The sequence below is a fragment of the Haliaeetus albicilla genome, chromosome 15 (genome assembly GCF_947461875.1).
Source record: "Haliaeetus albicilla chromosome 15, bHalAlb1.1, whole genome shotgun sequence".
NCBI lineage: Eukaryota > Metazoa > Chordata > Aves > Accipitriformes > Accipitridae > Haliaeetus > Haliaeetus albicilla.
Genome location: NC_091497.1, coordinates 26,551,055 through 26,570,038, shown reverse-complemented (window position 1 = coordinate 26,570,038; position 18,984 = coordinate 26,551,055). Strand labels below are relative to the sequence as shown.

At 34.9% G+C, this 18,984-nt stretch overlaps 1 protein-coding gene across 2 annotated transcripts in view; it reads left to right on the top strand.

Moving 5' to 3' along the window:
• The window catches only part of TDRD3 (tudor domain containing 3), a 110,455-nt gene that overhangs the window by 43,581 nt on the left and 47,890 nt on the right, over positions 1-18,984 (top strand). Inside the window, exons 3-5 of one of the 2 annotated variants that reach the window (XM_069802600.1) lie at positions 3,066-3,131; positions 11,742-11,902; positions 13,995-14,136. In XM_069802600.1, coding sequence (XP_069658701.1) covers positions 3,066-3,131; positions 11,742-11,902; positions 13,995-14,136 — 369 coding nt within the window. The remainder of the gene's footprint in view (positions 1-3,065; positions 3,132-11,741; positions 11,903-13,994; positions 14,137-18,984) is intronic. The other variant, XM_069802601.1, reaches the window with a different exon arrangement.

Sequence of the window (18,984 nt, the reverse complement as noted above, 5' to 3'; positions counted from 1 at the left end):
ACGTTTGTGTGGCTAATTAAGTGTACCGTTGTCTGTGCGATTTACGTAAAGGATAGAGTACCTCCTCTCTCCTTGCGTGTTTGAGTTGTGAATTATATTTGGAAATAACACCTATTCCAAACCATGGAACCTAGAGGAGAAAAATGAACATAATTTTTAGTAGGAAAATATTTTTATGATTATGAAATGTAAATCTAAAGTCAAAGTATAAGCAGTAATAAAATCAGGAGTGCTGTATATTGACATGAGTATGAAATTGTAGTACAAAATATTAGTTTGTTGGGATGAATAAAACACCCTTACTTAGTTTGACTTCTGGACATGATATACTTTAAAGCATATTCAAACTAATGGTGAATTTTCCTGTGACATGTACATATTTACGTAACTACAAACAGTTGGTTTTTTGTTGGGTTTTTTTAATGTAGAAATCTGGATTAGTAGTCACTATTCCTGCAGACAAATAAATACAAAAATATGCAAGACAGAGAACCAACTTGGAAGCAATAAACCTTAATACTTTCAAGGACTCCAGAAAAGTGTGCATGTGAATTTGTGTTTTTCAGAATTTTAGTACATACATTGTTGGTAAACATTAGTAAGTCTGCTCCCTTTCAATAACATTGAAAAGAGGGCAGCTACTTAATCCATGTATTTACTTATTTTTAATTTATTCTATCAAAATCATGAGGGAGAGTTTGAGAATTTTACATTTTCTTTGTTTAAAACTTCTCAGTCATCCATACTCACAAGTTTTAAAGCTTGTATGCACTGTATATGGATTTATGTAAACTTTGTCCTTTGTAATAACTATATGTAGTTCGAAGGGGAAAAACAATGTAGTAGAGCGCTTAAGAGAAAAGTAGTCTTTCTTAATGAAATTGTGAATGAGAACTGTTAGGGATTATTTTGTCCATCTTCAAGATTCAACCACTGTTGGTTTAGGGTGATACTCTGAAAAGAGTATCCCCTCTGTTCCTTTCATTTATTCTTTGAAGCACGTGTTTGATCACTCATGTATGCATGCACCAATTCATGTAATGAATTTGAAAAGAAGTAAAGCAAAATTATAATGCAAAAGTGCAAATAATGTAATACAAAACATGCAGAGGGTAAGCATTTGGTTTCTGGGCTGTAGTAGGATGCCTATATATATCTGAGAGTGCATTACTGGTTTATAAAAAAGCAAATAAAATATTTCCAAGTTGCTGGGTATTACCCACATGTAATTATATGCTGAAACAAGCACTAACATGATCATTTGAGCATGTATGTGTTGTATTTCCAGTTTCTTTGATACATAATAAAAATAAAATAAATCAGAAATGTTATGCAAGCACCCCAAACCTAGTTTTAATTGCTTATCAATATTTTTGTCATTAAATCAGTTGTTTTGATACCTCGAAGGTTAAGTTGCTTGTTGGGTAAGTAGGGAATAGCATTGTGGCTTGAACAACAGGATAACAGTGAATTTAGATTTCGCTTCTTACAAATTCACAAATTCTTTCCTTGACTGCTAGAGATACATTTCAGGCAGAAGAAACCAAGAAGTCAACTGACCCTTTTTTTCCTGTGAATTGCTTAATTAAGTATGAAATAGACATAAAGGTACCTTCAGTCCTTCAAATGTTTTTTTGTATAACATCATGCAAAGAGTTTGTAAAAGTTGTGTCCTCTTTCTGCTGCTGTGATTGCAAAGCATCTTGCTGGAGACTTGTTAATTATATAGGTATGGAACATGTGGGAACAGTTTATAGGAACCTGTGTGCTAGTCAGAGATAAATAACTGACAGATGACAGATCAGTTCCCTCAGGTGGGCTCAGATTGAAAATGGAATGTGCTTTCTTATCACTGTCTATGGCTATCTTGTGCAACAGAAAGTGGGTTGAGCATTTATCCACTCTATAGATACTCAGAGTAAATAGCCTAAAAGAACATCCCCACAATTAGTTTTCCATTTGTAGGGTACTAATGTTTCTTGCTGAAAAACAAACTAAACCATTTGTTTAGTGTTTTAGATACTAAAATGTAGTGCTGCTCAGTTCTAGATTGGGATGCCAGAACAATAGTCCATTGGCATATATTAATGGCAAGTTAGTGTACAAGTTCTAGTAGTAATTGCATCTAGGCCGTCTTCTTTTGGAAGATCATAATAAATAAGAAGGGTTTTCAGCTTCAGTACAGTAATGTGCATCAGCATGTTCTATTTAAAACAACAGGCTTATTTCAAACAACGGAGTTTACAAGACATGGGTGTTTAGGCTGCACTGCTATGCCTTATTTTTTTTCTTAACAGATATAAATGCGCTAAAAAGAATAGTGTGTAAAGTTTAATTAGTTTTTATACCATTTGCTATTTTCCTGTGCTGCACCTTTTAGCCATCCAGTGCCTCCCTTTGTCACACATCACCCTGATTGATAGTTCTTGTACAAATACTGTTAGGTAAAGGAAAGTGCTTTTGTGGAGACTTGTTCCTTTGACCATATGAATTCTTCAGTTTAGTGTTGTCAGTGGCCATGTTGCACAGTTGCTGAATAATGTCATGCAGCTGTCTACCTCACTTCCAAAAGAAGTAATCAGACATTTAAGTTAAAAAGCATTTAATGGAAATATGAGGTAAGCTTTTACTCCAGGTATAATTGCAAAAATCATCCCAGACTTTTATGAAGGATTTCGGCATGTAAAACCACGCAAATTTGAAATGCTTTTCTGTAAGTGCCAGATGGAGAGTGAAGAAAGAAGTTTACCTCTATTAAACCTCAGTTATGTCTAATAATTCAATGTTACTTAGTCATTTTGTTTCATCTATTAAGAGCATTTTAATTATCTTTGAAAATGTGCTTAAAACAAGAATATAATTTAAAAAGCAAAGGAATATCTTTTGTAAACTCTTTTAGTTGTTGAATTTTTTCATATGCAGTTAGAGGGATTTTTTTTTTATAGTCTATAAATAGGTGGCATTATGGAAGAAATACCCTTCTTTTTCCTATTTTATGATGAAAACTTCTTTTGGAAACAAGTTATTTTAGGTTAATATTCTCTTGTCTTCTGTATTAATTTCAGACAGATTTAAGAACGATTGGCAAGAAATTCCTCCCCAGTGACATCAATGGTGGAAAGGTGGAAAAGGTAGACAATATTTTTTACTTCACTTCTGTGTTCTGTGATTTCTGTGTGATGACAGCTTTCTATGGTGCATTAGTCTCGTTTTGTCATTATTTCACATACAAAAGAACCCAGTATTTGAGTATATTATAGGATAAATCTATGAGCATAATAGTTTTCCCACTAGGTTTCATAAAGAGGGGACTCTCTCTTTATTTCTCCACTTTGAAATGCTTAAATAAATGCAAACAACCCCAGCAACTTATTTTATCATTCAAAAGTCATTTAACCTGTTTGATCTTGATGTGGCATCAGAAGTTCCTTTTTTCTCCTCTTTTGTTCTTGCGAGGGTAACAAGGCAGGTTAGGAATAAAGCAAAGCAGCTGTATGATTATGATACTTTATATGCTACAGAATAGTAGTATACTCGAAACATGGATGTGCTGGATTTTTAATATATGTTGTATGTTTAGATAAAAATTAAATTTGGCTCCTTCAGTACACCCTTCCTGTTTTCTTCCTCACATGCAGTTAAGAGAGTGGATAAATGGAGGAATTTAATTTTAAACCTAGTAGTAGTTCTCAATTCAAATTGTTATCCCTAACTTCCAAATATTGACAGTCTGTATCACTGATGTGAAAGTTCTGGCGAAACATACTTCATTACGGTTGAAATTCGAATAGTGATAAATCAAGGCGGGTTTGTTTTAAGAAAACAAGATTGATGAGAGAAGCTGTTAAGAGCTGTTTGGATTTGTTTTTTCTGCTGATGCTATTGTCTAAATGGAGTGGTGACTGCTGTAAATGCTGGCTTCTATAAGAACAACAACAGGAACATTATTATCAGATATGAAAAGCACACTGCAGAAATAGTGTATTGCAGGATCATAGTTTTTAGCTAGGCAACAGTCTGTGCATGCAACATATTACTTACTTTTCCCAGAAAGTTAGTTCAGTTTTAACTTTATTTCTTACTATTTGGAGCTATGTTTTTTGCAGGTATTACTTAAAAAATCAAGGTGATATTTTATGAAACTGTTCATCTGTTTAGGTTTCTGGATAACTTGCTGTTAAAGATACTTCAGTGCTTAAATAATTTTTTTACTACCTGAAAGTTTTTGATTTAGCTGTTTCTTCTGTCTGATTTTAAAATTGCTTTTCCTCTTCAGTATCCTGTTTTTGAAATATGGAAAACAAGCAAAATAATTGCTTTTTATGTCATCTGTTTTTGCATTGCTTGTTTCTCAGTTGCTTAATTGGAGTATTACTGAATTTTGCATTTCAGATCATGTAATATTCACAAGGTCCAAATGTAATTGGTCAAGTGTAACTCTGCAGAGTATTAAGGTTGTGTGTGAGGTAATGTTTGCCTTATTTGGTTTTGCTGTTGAAACATGTTTTTGGTTCAAAGTGACTTTAATAGTACTGTTTTTTCAGAGTTTTGTTGCATTATGGTATGATTTCTTTAGAGGTAGTTGTTCAGTTTTCATTTATCACTTGACAATATACTTAGTAACTTGTCCGTTTCCTTTAGAGAGAATGTTTTCAAAATTTCTGTTGTCATTATGTATTTCAAGTGGTAAATTAAAGCTAAAAGTGTCATTAATTTCATCGAAGCTTTGATGGACATTATATATGAGAATCTAAAATGTTTGCTTCTAATGTAGCTGCTCAAGTCACTGCTTTGGTTTTTCATGTGTCTCAGCTCAAAGTAGAGAAGGTGCAATTGTGCCACTCGTTTCCACAAAATACAAAACCTCTGCACAAAAATGAGGGATGTGTGCTTGAAAACTGTGGTGGTTAGTGCTTTGAAATACCTGTGAGATAACAGCTACCCTTTCGGGGGAAAAACCTTCTGCACCTGTATACACACAAATACATTTATATTTTGTAAAACTGAACATCTCAGAAAATGAAAAGGTGGAAAAGGTGAGAAAAGTCTAGTTCTACTTTAATTTTCAAGGATCCCTATTAAACTTGCTGCTGTCTCCTGAGTGTATGTTCTGCGTTGTGGTACTGTGTGTCCTTTCAAGGGTTCTCATTTTAGTTACTGGCAGTACAGAACAGTACATATGTAGGATCCTAAATTAAAAAAAAAAAAAAAAAAAGGAACTGTTACTGAATGGAGCTTGATAAATTTCCACATGGGATTGTCTTACAGTTGATAGAGATGGAGGACTGGATAATAGGGTTGAATCCAGTCCAATCCAAACTTTCTTTTGGAAAATTTGTTTGATTCAAGGTATTTCTGTTTCCCAGATTGTCAGAGAGTTGAGAGATCAGTGCTTACAGACTCGTTCCATTTTTAATGGTTAAAGAGTGAAAATACAGAGGAAAAAAGATATTTTTTTCTCCGAGGTAGTGACTTTTGACAACAGCAGGAATTTTGAGAAGCTGGAGGAAACAGGCAGGACAGAAGAAAACTATGGCCTTTGCTAAAGACAAATGTTTGTTTAACAAATGATGTTTGTTAAATCCTAGGGATTTACACACTTCTATCAGTATTGTTAAGGAGCCAGGGTTTTTTACATGTGAACTTCTAGTAAAATTTAGTTTGGTTCTACTTTAATCAACTGTCTTTATTTGGATCATAGATCTTAGAAAATTATTCTAAAAAAACCCAAACCAAACCAAAACAAATGCCTGCAAATCATTTGCTGGAGGATGATAATCCTTCAGGTTTTGAAAAGGAGTAATGATTGCATAGAAAAAGTCTGTGTTTTGAGAATGACTGTTAGACAGTGTGCTGAATCTTTGTTTTCTTAACTGTAATGTTTCCCTTTTTTTTGAGTAATATAAAGCAAATCTGACCACTTCATAAGTGCTGCTATTTAGCTTGCAATGTATACAAATATTTTGTTACAGAACTATGTGTTTATAAAGAAGAGTATTTGCTTTATGCAAGTAAAGGATACGGTTGGGACAGGAGTGACTTATTAATATAATCTGTCAGTAGAAAGCAGTCATTTGTGGTTCAAAAATGCTTCAGGAAACAATAGAAATAATGTGCTACTATTGTTCCTCTCATCCAAGACTAGGATCAGTATTAGTTATCTGTATCTTGAGAACATATGATGTATTTCCATCTTGCATAGAGAATTATTTTGTAGTATTAGTGTAATAGGGAAATATTTGCATAAAAGCTGGCATAGAGTCCTACTGTGAAACAACATGGGTATTTGACCATTATAGGTGGTTATCAACTTCAGTCATTAATACACAAAAATGTTTTCGTCACTAATTTGTGTCTGTGTTTTGTACGGATTAAAAAAAATCAATAATACCAGTATTAACCACAAGATGGCCACATTTGCATAGGATTTGAAAAAGCTGAACCCTCCCATTTCCATCCAGGTGACTATATACCATAAATATATGTTAAGTGTTTTTAATGGAATAAAAATGCAGAGAAGACTATAAAGTTATAACGTATAATTTAGTAATGATGTTATGTTTAAGGCGTAACTGGTTTTCTTTTGAATATATATGTTCTATTACCATGGAAACATTCATTCCAGAAGAAGCATTCAGAAAGGATTTAATTTCTGAGCTCGAAGAGATGCTTTCTGAGTTGCAACAGATTGATAGTATGCAGCTGAAACATAAGTTGCCAGTGATTCCAATTTCTGTTTAAGGTTACTGATACACTTCCCAATTTCTGCCTCATTACTTTAATACGAATAACTGTGCTTTGTTGCCTTTTAGTGTTTCTTTGATTGTGGATTTTGGTTTCCTGCAGGATTTTTTTTTTTTTTTTTAATTAATAAAAGGATGATCCGATTTGCTATTCCAGTTAGAACTTAAAAAAAACCCTCCAGTCTTCAGGTGCTTGTCTTTACCTTCCAGTGAAAGCGGTTGCTACATCAGGTCTGCTGATGTCACTGCGCTTGATACTGCATGTGTCAAAAATTATCCTACGTATTTCTAGTTGATTGTTTGTGTTTTTTGCAGTTGAGATGATTTTGACAAGACTATGTGTGTGGTAATGCTGACAGAGCGAACTGAGTCATAGTCTTTTTAGAAATTGCTGTTTGGCAGCCTTAGGTAAGCTGTGGGCCTTGAGCTCTTCACCTTCATCAGTGTTTTGATTGTGTTTTTAGCTCCTAACATCTATTTCAGGAGCTCTTAAAAAGGCATGATTACTTCCATATTTTTGAGAAAAAGTATACAGTGTTAGATAAAATGAGCTAAATCTTTGTGAGAAGCCAACTAGTATTTGGTTTCAGACCAGTTTGTGTCAAAGGAATGCCTCTAGGAAGACGGTGCACTAAAAGTCTTGAAAAGAGTAGAATAGTCTAGTTGCTATATTGCAAAACTTGTTGAAAATTATTAGGCAGCCGTTAGGCATTGTTTGAAATTCTGTCTCTAACTTAGGGATCTGAAGAGATTGATTTATTAGAACACTATTTTCTACCTTGATCACATTGGCAATTATGCTTCTAGATATTTTGACACCCTAGCTTGATCTGGAGCATCTCCTCTCATTCAGAGGATGGCAGTAGTGGTTTAATCCCTGTTTGTGAGCAGTAATGTCTTAATTGGCAGACATTGAGGCAGGTGTAAGCACTGTTTGAAGAGCATAGATACAAAACAGTTTTACTGACTTTCCGGATGTGCTGGAAAGGCTATTGTTTTGTTGTAGATAGATAGTATCTCCAGTGTTGATCAGTTATTCCCCTCCACTCAATGTGTAGAGTTAGTATTTCAGAATTTTTTTTTTTCTGAACATGACATGATATAAGTATTAGAATTGTTTCTTCATATTGAGGAAGCCTATAAGTTAACTGCACATGAGCGAATGATGTTTTAGTTAATTTAAACTATGTCCAGAAAGACCTGAGTATATTCTATGTATAAGATAGTGTGGATATTTGTGCACTTTGGGTTTTTTGTTTGGTTTTTATTTGTTTTTTTTCTTTCCAAGTCATGTGTGTTCTTGAATTAACACTGATAAGTTTTGTGGATAAAGGAGTGGGATGTGGTATGTCTCAATAACTTTTTATTAAACTTTCATTTTCAGTCATTCCTTTTATGCTTCTTTCTGCCGTTTCAAATTTCAGATTCTGACTTACCCAGTAGTTTTCCCATGCGTTAATGTAAAACCTACAGTATGAATATTTTAATGCCATTATACAGTATAAGATATTGTTCTTATATTTTTCACCTTGAAAAAGTAGGCAGAGTGTTAATTACGGGATTAATGACAGATAAAGCTAGTCTTCCTTCCTAAACTCATTTAGCCTGTGTTGTGTACTCTTATTTGCATCCTTTAGACTCTAATCACTGAAAGCTGTTTATACTACTACGGCACATAAAATGCAATTTCTTTATTTTTCTAATTTTTTCTCTTCTTTAAGTGTTTTGGGGTTTGGGTTTTGTTTTTTGTTTTTCTTTTTTTTTAAATTAAAATCATCTGCACCGCTTTTCATAGCATTCTAGCCTTAACGTGTGCAGTTGCTTGTCCACTTCGTAAATGCTTCTGGAGAGAGCAAGCTACAACTGTACTATATGAAACCCAAGAATGAAGGCATTACCTAAATAATAATATGGGATTGTATACAAGAAAACAGATACAGGATCACAGAGTGGTTGAGGCTGGAAGGGACCAGATGAGGCCATCTGGTCCAACGCCCCTGCTCAAGCAGGGCCACCTAGAGCTGGGTGCCCAGGACTATGTCCAGATGACTTTTCAGTATCTTCTAAGATGGTGATTCTACAGCCTCCCTGGGCAGCCTGTTCTAGTGCTCGATTACCCTCACAGTAAAAGAGTTTTTCTTCATGTTCAGATGGAGCCTCCAGTGTTTCACTTTGTGCCCATTGTCATTCTCCAGGCTGAACAGTCCCAGTTCTCTCATCCTTTCCTCATAAGAGAGATGTTCCAGTCCCTTAATCATCTCCGTGGCCCTTCATGTCCATCCTGTTATAAGTTTGGTCTTTTCCACGAGATCCATGGAAAGGTTGGACGTGATGGGCCATTGAGTTACACTACAGTGGCCCATCAGTCAGTGTTTTAAGAGTTCTGGACTTTGCTACCGTCTCCATTGTGGGCTGTTTGATAGGGTTTCTGTATCTGTGTATTTAATGTATTACTTTTCACCCTCTCATCTGTTTCTTATGCTGAATAGCCACTAACCTTTACAAAGTGTGGTAAAATGTACAAATGTTTACAAAGCCATTAATCTTTACAAAACATGTATCCTTTCATTCCAGATATTACTACAGTTTTGTCAAATTGCAGTTCCCTTTTTTAAAGAGTAGAGGCTGTAGAAGTGTTGAAAGAAAGAACTTGTGATTAGAGCAAGCCGAACATATTGTCCATTTTTAGAAATAATTAAATTGATTTAGCTGATGTCTTGAAATGTTTTCTCTTTCATCTGGTTTCAGCTGGAATCCGGTGTTGGTTGTCGTTGTTCTGCAGGAAGACTGATTTTCTTTTCTCCTGTCATTTTCTCCTTTGCTTGTTTTATGTGATGAGAGGGGAAATAAGCTGAACTGGAACTGGGAGATGTGGATGCTCTAAAGTCTTGATTAAGTCCATAAAAATAATTGTGGTGTTAATGTGGTGTGTATTTGTGAAAAGTACATGCTTCCATTCCTCTTTTGCACCTGTTTTCTGAAGTGACAGGTAATTTTCTTCATTAAAGCAGCAGACACTATTGTCCAAGCTCAACAGATGTGCAGCTCTGCTTTATTATAGTGTATGCTTGACACTGTAGGCACAAAACCCTGAACATATTGGCATGTATATTTCTAGTTAGCCTAGCCCTCATTTCTTTGCACTCCAATTTTTTTGAAGGATCTACCAAACAATTGTTTAAAACCAAAACCAAGTACTTAGAACTAGAATTTGCTCAACATCTCTGAAAGAAATTGCCATCACAGTAAAGCTACTATTCAGCTGATTGACAAAGCTAGTTGTGGTTAACCAGAAATGCTTCTTAGTTGACTAGTGTTTCTTCATCTTTACTTTGAAAACATCGTATAATGTTAAAAACTGTTAGCATTAATTTATGACAAGCGTAGACTTCCGTTGAAGCAACACATGAGTGTGGCACTGTGTTTGATTAACTACTATAGAAAGAATCATTCGTACAAAAACTTGAGAAATTTTTTTTTTTTTGTGGCTTCTTTGCTGTAGTTAACTGATAGAGGAGGGGAACTTGTTTTCATACTATACATTAGATTATCCAGTTTTCTTCTGTTGAAATAAAGGGAAAAAATTTCCATTTGTATGAGAAACAGAATTAGTCTTTTAATTGTTACTGAAAGAAATAAGGTTCAGTCAGCATTTGCTGAAAATATTGTTGTTCTTACTTATGCTCTTTTCTTCAAACATTCAGTATTGAAGAAAAAAGATAAGAAAGCTTCAAGTTTCAGTAGATTCCAAATAAACAACTTCTTCAGCTTTTGAGAAATCCTCCATCCCAGATACTGTATTTTCCATGGTTTGATTTGAAGTCATAAACAATGCAGGTGCCTGCAAATTTTAAATTTATTTGGAAGTGTCAAGAATAGGAAAATTGCGTAGAAAATTTAGTTTATATTACCAGCTGTTGTCTCAAGATCACAAAACCATTTAGGAAGTGAACTTCATGGGGTGCTGCTTTTGCTCTTTTTAGTGTCCGTTTTCCCCCTCTTAGTACAATTTTGTGCTTTGTTGCTACTCCGAAGTACTTTCCTTTCTCTTTTGTTCTCATCTTAAAGTTCCTGTTTCCTCATCTTCTAATTTATCTAGTTTCACTGCTTCTATTTTATTTATTAATTTCTCTTTTCTTTTTACATATTTACCTCCTGGTTACCTGCTCTCATTTTGTGTTCTTCTGGGCTACCTGTTCTGTTTCTGAAAGGGAAGAAGCTGATGAAATGTACACTTTTTCATCTTTTCTGCTGTCTTGTAGGCGCTCAAGATCAGTTGAGCGGCAACTGATTATTCATTTTTATTTCTTAGAGAGATCAAAATGACTGTGTACTCAGCTATAACTGAAATGTGATGAAGTGGTTTGGTTGGTTGGTTTCAGGTTGGTTTTTTTGTTTTTCAGGGTTTTTTGTTTTATTTTGTTTTTTTATTGTAACATAAACTGTGAAGTGTATAGGAGGATATGCTGCATTTTTAGGTAACCAACAGATAGCGATGTCTCTTGAGGTTGTTATGTTCTGATTGCACCTCTGTTTGAAGAAGCTGTGTTTCTAGTTAGTGTTTATAAAGCGGTTGCACTTGAAATGTACTCTTGATACAACTAGATAGTCTTCGAAGGTGTTTTTTTTTTCTTTAGAACACTTTGTCGATGAGACCCTGCGGCACAGCGTGTGAAATCTTATCCGGAACTCCATAGTATGTTGGAAGTGACAATATTGGTGGTTTTGTTTCGTCCGTGTGTCCCCCCTGCCTTTTCATTCACTTCTTTTCCATAATTGGTATCGCAGAGATGTATGCAGCATCACAACTGTTTCTCTGAAGAAGCCATTTTTATCATGCTTTAGAACATACAGTACATGAGTGATAGAAATTGAACATGACTGCCTGATCAAATTACACTTTCCTTTGCCTGGGGGCATCTGTTAGTGTGTCTAGATATTACAGTGTGTTTGCTTAATGGTGTTAACAGTTTTGTCTTTTCTGTTTTGCATATATAGCTGGAAGGGCCATGTGTTCTGCAAATACAGAAAATACGCAATGTTGCTGCACCAAAGGATAATGAAGAATCTCAGGCTGCTCCCAGAATGTTACGTTTACAGATGACCGATGGACACACAAGCTGCACAGCTATAGAATACAGTAGCATGTCAAAAATAAGGTGAACACAACTTTATTTTCAAAGTTTTGCTTTGCTGCTTAAATGTCCTTAAAATAACGGAAGTGTCCTTAGTAATATATGGAAAAATTGCTTGACAAAACAGGCTTCCTTCTCAAATTTTGTATATAAAAGAGAACCTTAAATTCAGCATGCAAAGGTGTGTATGAATGTAATTTACAATACCGTTTATGCTGAAGTACGTAATGGAAGAAAGTGGATTTTGGCAGCCGTCTACCGAGTTGGAGTTGACATGGCATGCAGCATTTTGGGTGTGTGCAAACTTGAGCCAAATTCCCAATTTTTAGTAGTAGCGGGTCTTTTGCTTGACTTTGGTAGCAGGAATATCACAGGCCTGACACACCTAACTTAATGCAACTAGTACTGCTTTACCATGGGCAAGACTTTAACTTGGATTGAATTAGTAAATAGCCTTCAGTTACGTATGAAGGGTAAGAGAGCTAATTACTGTTTAACACGAGGATTTTTTGTGTGTTTGGTTATGAAGATACTGAAAATTTGTGTTTAGTCTCTGGAGTCATGGTGTGCTTTGCTTTTCACTCCAGTTCAGATTACTCTGATTTAAAAAATACCTTCTTCCTCTCTCTTTCTCTGCTAGCTGCAACAGTTAGATGTAGGTATATACATCATTTTTGAATGTCATCTTTTACTATTAAACTGCTCCTGAGCAGGAGCCAGCTTGCAGTTTAGAGTGATGCTCTCTTAAAAGGGAGAACACTTAATGATATTTTAATTTTAGCTTGAGCCAACAGAACTTCGAGTATCATATTCCAACATGAATATAGAGAGCAGAAACAGAAGGCAAACAGGCTTGAAAGCTTTTAGATAAAATCTCAAAAATGTCAGAGAACTCATCACTGTAGTTGATGATGGGAGCTCTTCTTTTCAAGTAACATTGTATGAAAATTTGATTTGTGTTGTATGTGGTTGTTTCAGGTTTGAAGTTGGGCTATTAACCTGGAATAATATGCTGCTTCAATACATAGTGTTTCTTTAAATAAATGATTAAATAAAAATCACAGTTTTCTTTTAAAAAAGAAGTTCTTCATGACTGGGGTTTCCATTTACCCCTCACCCCCCCCTTTGCATAATTTTCGGTTTTTGCCATATTTCTTGTCTATTTTTTCTGATGTCATTTTCTTTGCTTTTATCAGAACAATACTGAAAATCCATGAATATTGCTAAGGTTAATGCTACTAGTGCTGAAATTGGCTGACTCCACTGTGAATGTTCTTTACCATGTGGTATGGTCCTGTGATTGCAACAATAGCTTTAGCATATTTTAAAGAGGGTATTGTGTCTCAGCTGAAAGGTTATAACTGACTCTGTCCTGTTTCTCACAAGAAAAATCAGTTTCCAGATTGTGCTGCTTGTCATATCTTTCAATTACGGATTGGAGATGCATGATTCTTTTATGCATCTGCTGTTGTTTTTCACAGGGTAGATTCACATGAAAAAAGGTAAGGTACCTCCTTGTGGGAGTTGACCACAGAGAGCATCCATATGTTTTTAAATGATGGATTAACGAGAGAAGCAGCACTACAAGATGCATGTGTTTTATATTTATTCTGGTACAGTCCTGGCTGTTAGTAATGTATAGAAAGCTTCTTTTCTAATAGCTCTTTGTTTTCTCCTAAGTTAAATGTGTAAAACAAATGAGATGATTAACCATCTGGAGATACTCTATTTATTAGCTATAAATACATCCTAGGATGAGGAACTTATTCTTAGGCGACTGACTCTGAGATATCTTATGTTAGTCTAAACAAATCACATCCTTAGTGTGGTACTGTTAAATTGGATTTTAACCAAACAGACAATTTGCAAACATTCATCTCTGTTAGAATCTAATTTGCAATATGGCATTTTTGTGTAATGAATGGGAAGTGTTCCAATAAAGCTATTGAAAAGTACTGTTCATACTGAAGGAATTATTGCAAAAGTTTTTGATGCTAATTTTTTATTATGAAATACAACATTGTTGGAAGTGTAATAAGAGTAGAGTTTTATATGTTTTTGGTGGCAGAATATTAATAAACGTATTTGAAATATTTGGCTTTGTTTCTGCTTCTAGTCTGAACACTCCACCTGGAACAAAAATTAAGCTTTCAGGAATTGTTGAAGTGAAAAATGGATTCTTGCTGTTGGATGACAGTAACACAGCAGTTCTCGGGGGTGAAGTGGAGCATCTTATAGAAAAGTGGGAATTACAAAGGGTGAGGTAACACCACTCAAAATGCTTGTCTTACAGGATGCATATTACATTTAATGACATCAAGCTTAATGTGTTGACTGTGAACTTTCATATGATAAGCTTTTAAAACTTTACTGTCCCAATATTTTTAGGGATGCAGGCAAATATATATAAATAGGTCTTATGTATGATTTTGTAAATGAAGAAATTATAAGCGATCTTTGCATGGGACCTGATTCCTTTCGTAGTCTGCAGGGATTGAAAATATTAAACAAATGTATTAAACTTATTTTAGTGCAGTCACGGGTTGTTGCTTTCCTAAACAGTGTATTTGGTACCACAATATTACAGAATGATGCCTTTTACAACTACCATCTGCAGACTGTATATTTTTGAGGCAAAAAAAATGTGGTAAGTGTACGGAAAGCATAGAAGTTGGTAACCTTAAGTATGAATTCTCTATTGCAGATTTCATCAGTGCTTTAGGTAGGTTTGTGATTAGAAAGACAAATAGGAGGTTTTAAAATCTTTCTACAAGCCACAAATACTTGTAAGCCCCTTTACTCTGTTTTAGCCTGGTTTCTGTCCCAATAGAACAGAAGTTGCTGCAGAAAGACTTTTTCGTACACTTGCTCACAAATGAGTGGCAGTTCCTAGGGCAGGAAGTTGTGACCCTGCTACCAACAGTCCCAAATACTTGCCAGATCAACTATCACTACTACTGCCACACATAGCTCTATATTTCTACATCCGTGTCTCTGAAACAGAGTAGCTGCTTATGAACACAATGGTCATTTCTGTGTAAAGTACTTCTTTTATTGTTGCTGATGCCAACTTCGGCACAGTTGTTTTTGTTATGGCTAACCTTTGGTGTTTGTTTGCATTTTATAGATCTGAGCAAACCGGGCCAAAATTTATTTGAACGTTTGAGTTACACAGTGTCCATTCTAGTTGCTTCTGTTTGGCATCCTTTTTGTGCTTTTATAATTGAAAATAGTTTTTTAAAAACATGACGGGTTTTAAATGAAGCTGCCTATTTGATTAAAAAGAAGGTTCTGAGGCCAACAGCAAAAACATCCCGTTTTATCATTTTTATTCATATTTAGTATAGTCTTGTCAGTCCTCTCTCCAGTTAAAAAACACTAAGTTTTAAGATTGGGGACGCAGGAGAGACACATAGAACTAACACGTTCTTAAGAATGCCATCTAATTTGTAAGAGAAGGGTCAATAAAATCGGTTAGCTTTCTTGGTGGTTTTGGACAGTCTGTTTTCATGTTTCTTCTGTCTGGGCTTCAGCAAGTAAATGTTGCTTTATAAATATTAATTTGTTTTTGAGGTCAATGTCAAGAAGTAACTCGGAACATGTTCTGTTTACAAGATAGCAAACCATTTAATAACCATTGGCGTGCTGCTGACTACAAAAACTTTCAGCATTTTTTAGCCAGTTCTGTTGGCTTTATGTGATATGTTTAAAAGAGAGGTAACTAAGTTTTCACTGATTTGCTCTGAGAAGATGAAGTATAGAAAGTTAACTATTGCCTCTTGCTATCCCCTCAATTCTCTGGTTCCATCCTGCGGTTTGCCAGAGTATCCTTTTGTTTTTCTTGTTGACCAGTTAACAGCACACGATCAAGTTCCCAGCGTGAACGTGGCCATGTCAGAAAAGCTGTGGGTGACATGAAATCAGTCTAGACAGGTGAACCATGACCACTGGAAATCGTAGTTCCAGTTCTGTATCTGGACTGACAGCTAGACAGATAGGGCTCAAACAAGTCTATAGAAGCCAGATGCTACTTTGATAGCAGTTTCCTCGTGAACTCAATGTTTCTGTCCTGTTCAGAAAGCTTTACAGAAGAGGACAGTTGACAAATAAGCAAGATTGTCAACTCTCAAAGATTTTTGAATGAGGACGTTGCCTCTCCTTGTCTAATCTTGCCACTGAAGCTTAAATCAAATGCTGAACTGTGTTTGCATAAAATGACAGAAAACTTGTATTTGTGTGACTATTTCAAATTACTTGTTTTGAAGCCAGTTTTTTTTCTCTCTGCTACAGTGTCTGTGAATTGTTAATTAGGCTTCTTGTGTAGACGATGAAATAAGCTAGTGCTATTAAGTCAAATAATATTACAAAACGTTAGAATTGAAGTTGTTTATCCTGTTTTAAATTATTGCCCTTGCACCTACATGTCAGCTTCTAGTTGCATAGTTGCATTACTGTTTTGTTCCATTCAGAATGTTGTTTGAAATTCCTCCCGAAAGCAATCAAGTTTTAGTAATGAAAGACTTGCACTACAAATATCGTGTGTGTGGAATGAATGCAGTATTATCACACTGCATGTGGAATAAATGCGGTATTCCTTGTAGCATTCAATTTTGTCATAAGGTAGTTCTTGCCAGGAAATTTCAATTTTTTTTGAGTGTTGCTGTTTGAGTGACAGTAAATAAGTAAGTAGGGAGTAAATGAGAATGTTACTGTGTGATCTTTTTTCTAGACTATTTGGAAATATGAGGTTATGTGTCATGGGCTTCTTTATGTGAGAATACAGTTCCAAATAATTATTACTTAATAGTGTTCCTAGTGTTCTGGTGGTGACTGGTGTTTCAATCGGTGAGAATCAGTATCTGTGAGATATTGCTGCTACCCTTCTTATGAAGGAAAAGTACTTTGTATTGCTATTAATCAAAATATCAGATGATATGTAAGTGAAGGCTGAAGCAAATTTTGCTGAGATGATTGGTGAGACTGGTAGGCCCTTGTATTTTTAAAACATAGAATTTGTCAAATTATGGATTATCTAAAAATAAAGTTCTCTAGTATACCTAATGATTCTTCTATTTTGGTGAAGGCCAGGCTAAATATTGAGGTTACCTGATGGGAAAAAGGAGTAATTTTATGTATCATTCAAAATTCATATTAGAAAGAAGCGTGAGGGTATAATAGCATACAATATCTAGGAGTTCAGTTTTAAATTGTAAACCTTTGTTTCTTAAGCGATTCCCTAGAAAATATTTTTTTAATGTCACAATCCAAATACAGCAGAAAGGATAAAAGAAGCATACTGAATGCATTTATAACTAACTTTGTTGTAAATGATAGTTAGTGCTGTGCTACAAGCAAATTTAATTGTAAATTACAAAATATTGTTCTTGTTGCCAGTTTGCTTTTTATTGGGTGCAAAGTGAAATTTGATTTCCAAAGCACTTCTCAGCAGACAGTTCTACCTGAGAAGAAAGTGTCAAGGCTGTTATTTACCATTAGGCAGCGTTCTTTCATTCTGGATAACAATTTTATGTAATAAATCGTTATGATTCAAAATCCATGTTAATAAATGTTAGTAAATACGCAGTTAGTTTTTAAGTGCTTTTTTTGCTATTTGTCAAATTAGATGTTTGAGCAGTAGTTTGGAACAGTCTTTTTCTTGTATGTGTTTCTCTGATTTCCTTGAAAATAAGTGTGTCCTTAAACTTAAGCATGTTCTTTCTGATTACAGGATACGAGGAATTAACTATGATCAAATGCTTGAGTTCTTACCTTATCATATAAATATTTTTATTTTAATTTGATTCAGTGCTGGAGTCCATTCCAGAACTGCCTACATTTCTCTAGATCCAAAGAAAAAAAAAGTGTAGGGTTTATTGGACCTAGAATGCCTACCCTGGGAAAGCGAAGTAGCTTGGCCATGAAATAACTGTTGTACTGTGCTGCTTCAGTTAATAGATGCAGGAAGGTATGAGTGTGCTACAGTGATCAGCCCTTGGTTAGCTTGTAATTCTAAGGCAGCACTTTAAGTGAACTGGTAGAAACTGAAAGAGAAAAATGTTATGATTTCTGCACTTCTAAGTGCTTTGTTTTGAATAATTTATTGAATACTTTATCAGTGGCTTTTGCTGCAAGGCATGAGGAAAGGATTTTTTTTTTTTCCCCACCCTTGAAAGGAATTAACAACCATAAATGATTTAGGAAACGGTCTTTGGTTCCTGAATAAAAGTAGTTAACTTGAAAAGAGTGGACCAGAAGTTTTGATTTGGGTATTAGTTAGCCAAATTAATCTTTTATTTTAAGAAATTCTCTGATAGTATAATGGCTTAAAGCATATTCATGTTTATACTACAGTACTCGCATGATACAATTAAATCAATTTTTCATCATAAATGTATAGGTAAATGTCACATATAGCCTTGAGTAATTAAAACTTTCTCTGCCAATGAGGAGTAGGGAATGATGTATGTAATCATGCATGACTGTCCCAGGGGGAAAAAAGGGACAATAAGAAATAAAGATGATAAAAGAGATGCTTTATAGGAAATGCAATTTTGAAGCATTTTAACAGCATTAAGTACCTGTTCTTCCTTCTTCCATTTGTGAAACCAAATATTTCTGTGTAATATGAAATAATTAACATGGAACCAAATGTCAATTCCAGTGAATTTCATTCTTTTGCAGGTTGCTGCTGTTATCACAATTTGTAAAGAAAGAAAAAAAGTATCAACTATGAACAGATACTTTAATGCAATTTTATTATTTGAGAATGCTTTGTTTTCAGGTCTAGGTCACTGATTGCCTGATTGCGGCTAGGACTTTAGAGCACTTCTATAGATACTATGTAGCACTAATTGTTACGGTCTTTGCGATCCAAAGATCTGCAGATCAATTTAACATATGTACTGTACTTTTCATAAGGCTGTAGGGGAAATTGCCTAGTGGCACAGTATTTTGTTTCCAACAGTGGCAAAAAGAGATGTTTTTTAGGGAGAGCACACAGCCTGAGCAGTTATACATCCTTGGCATCCAGAATTGTTGTATTATGTTTTATCAGGGGATACAGTCCTGACTAATCCTTTCAGTATTTGCTTATGCATGGGTTCATG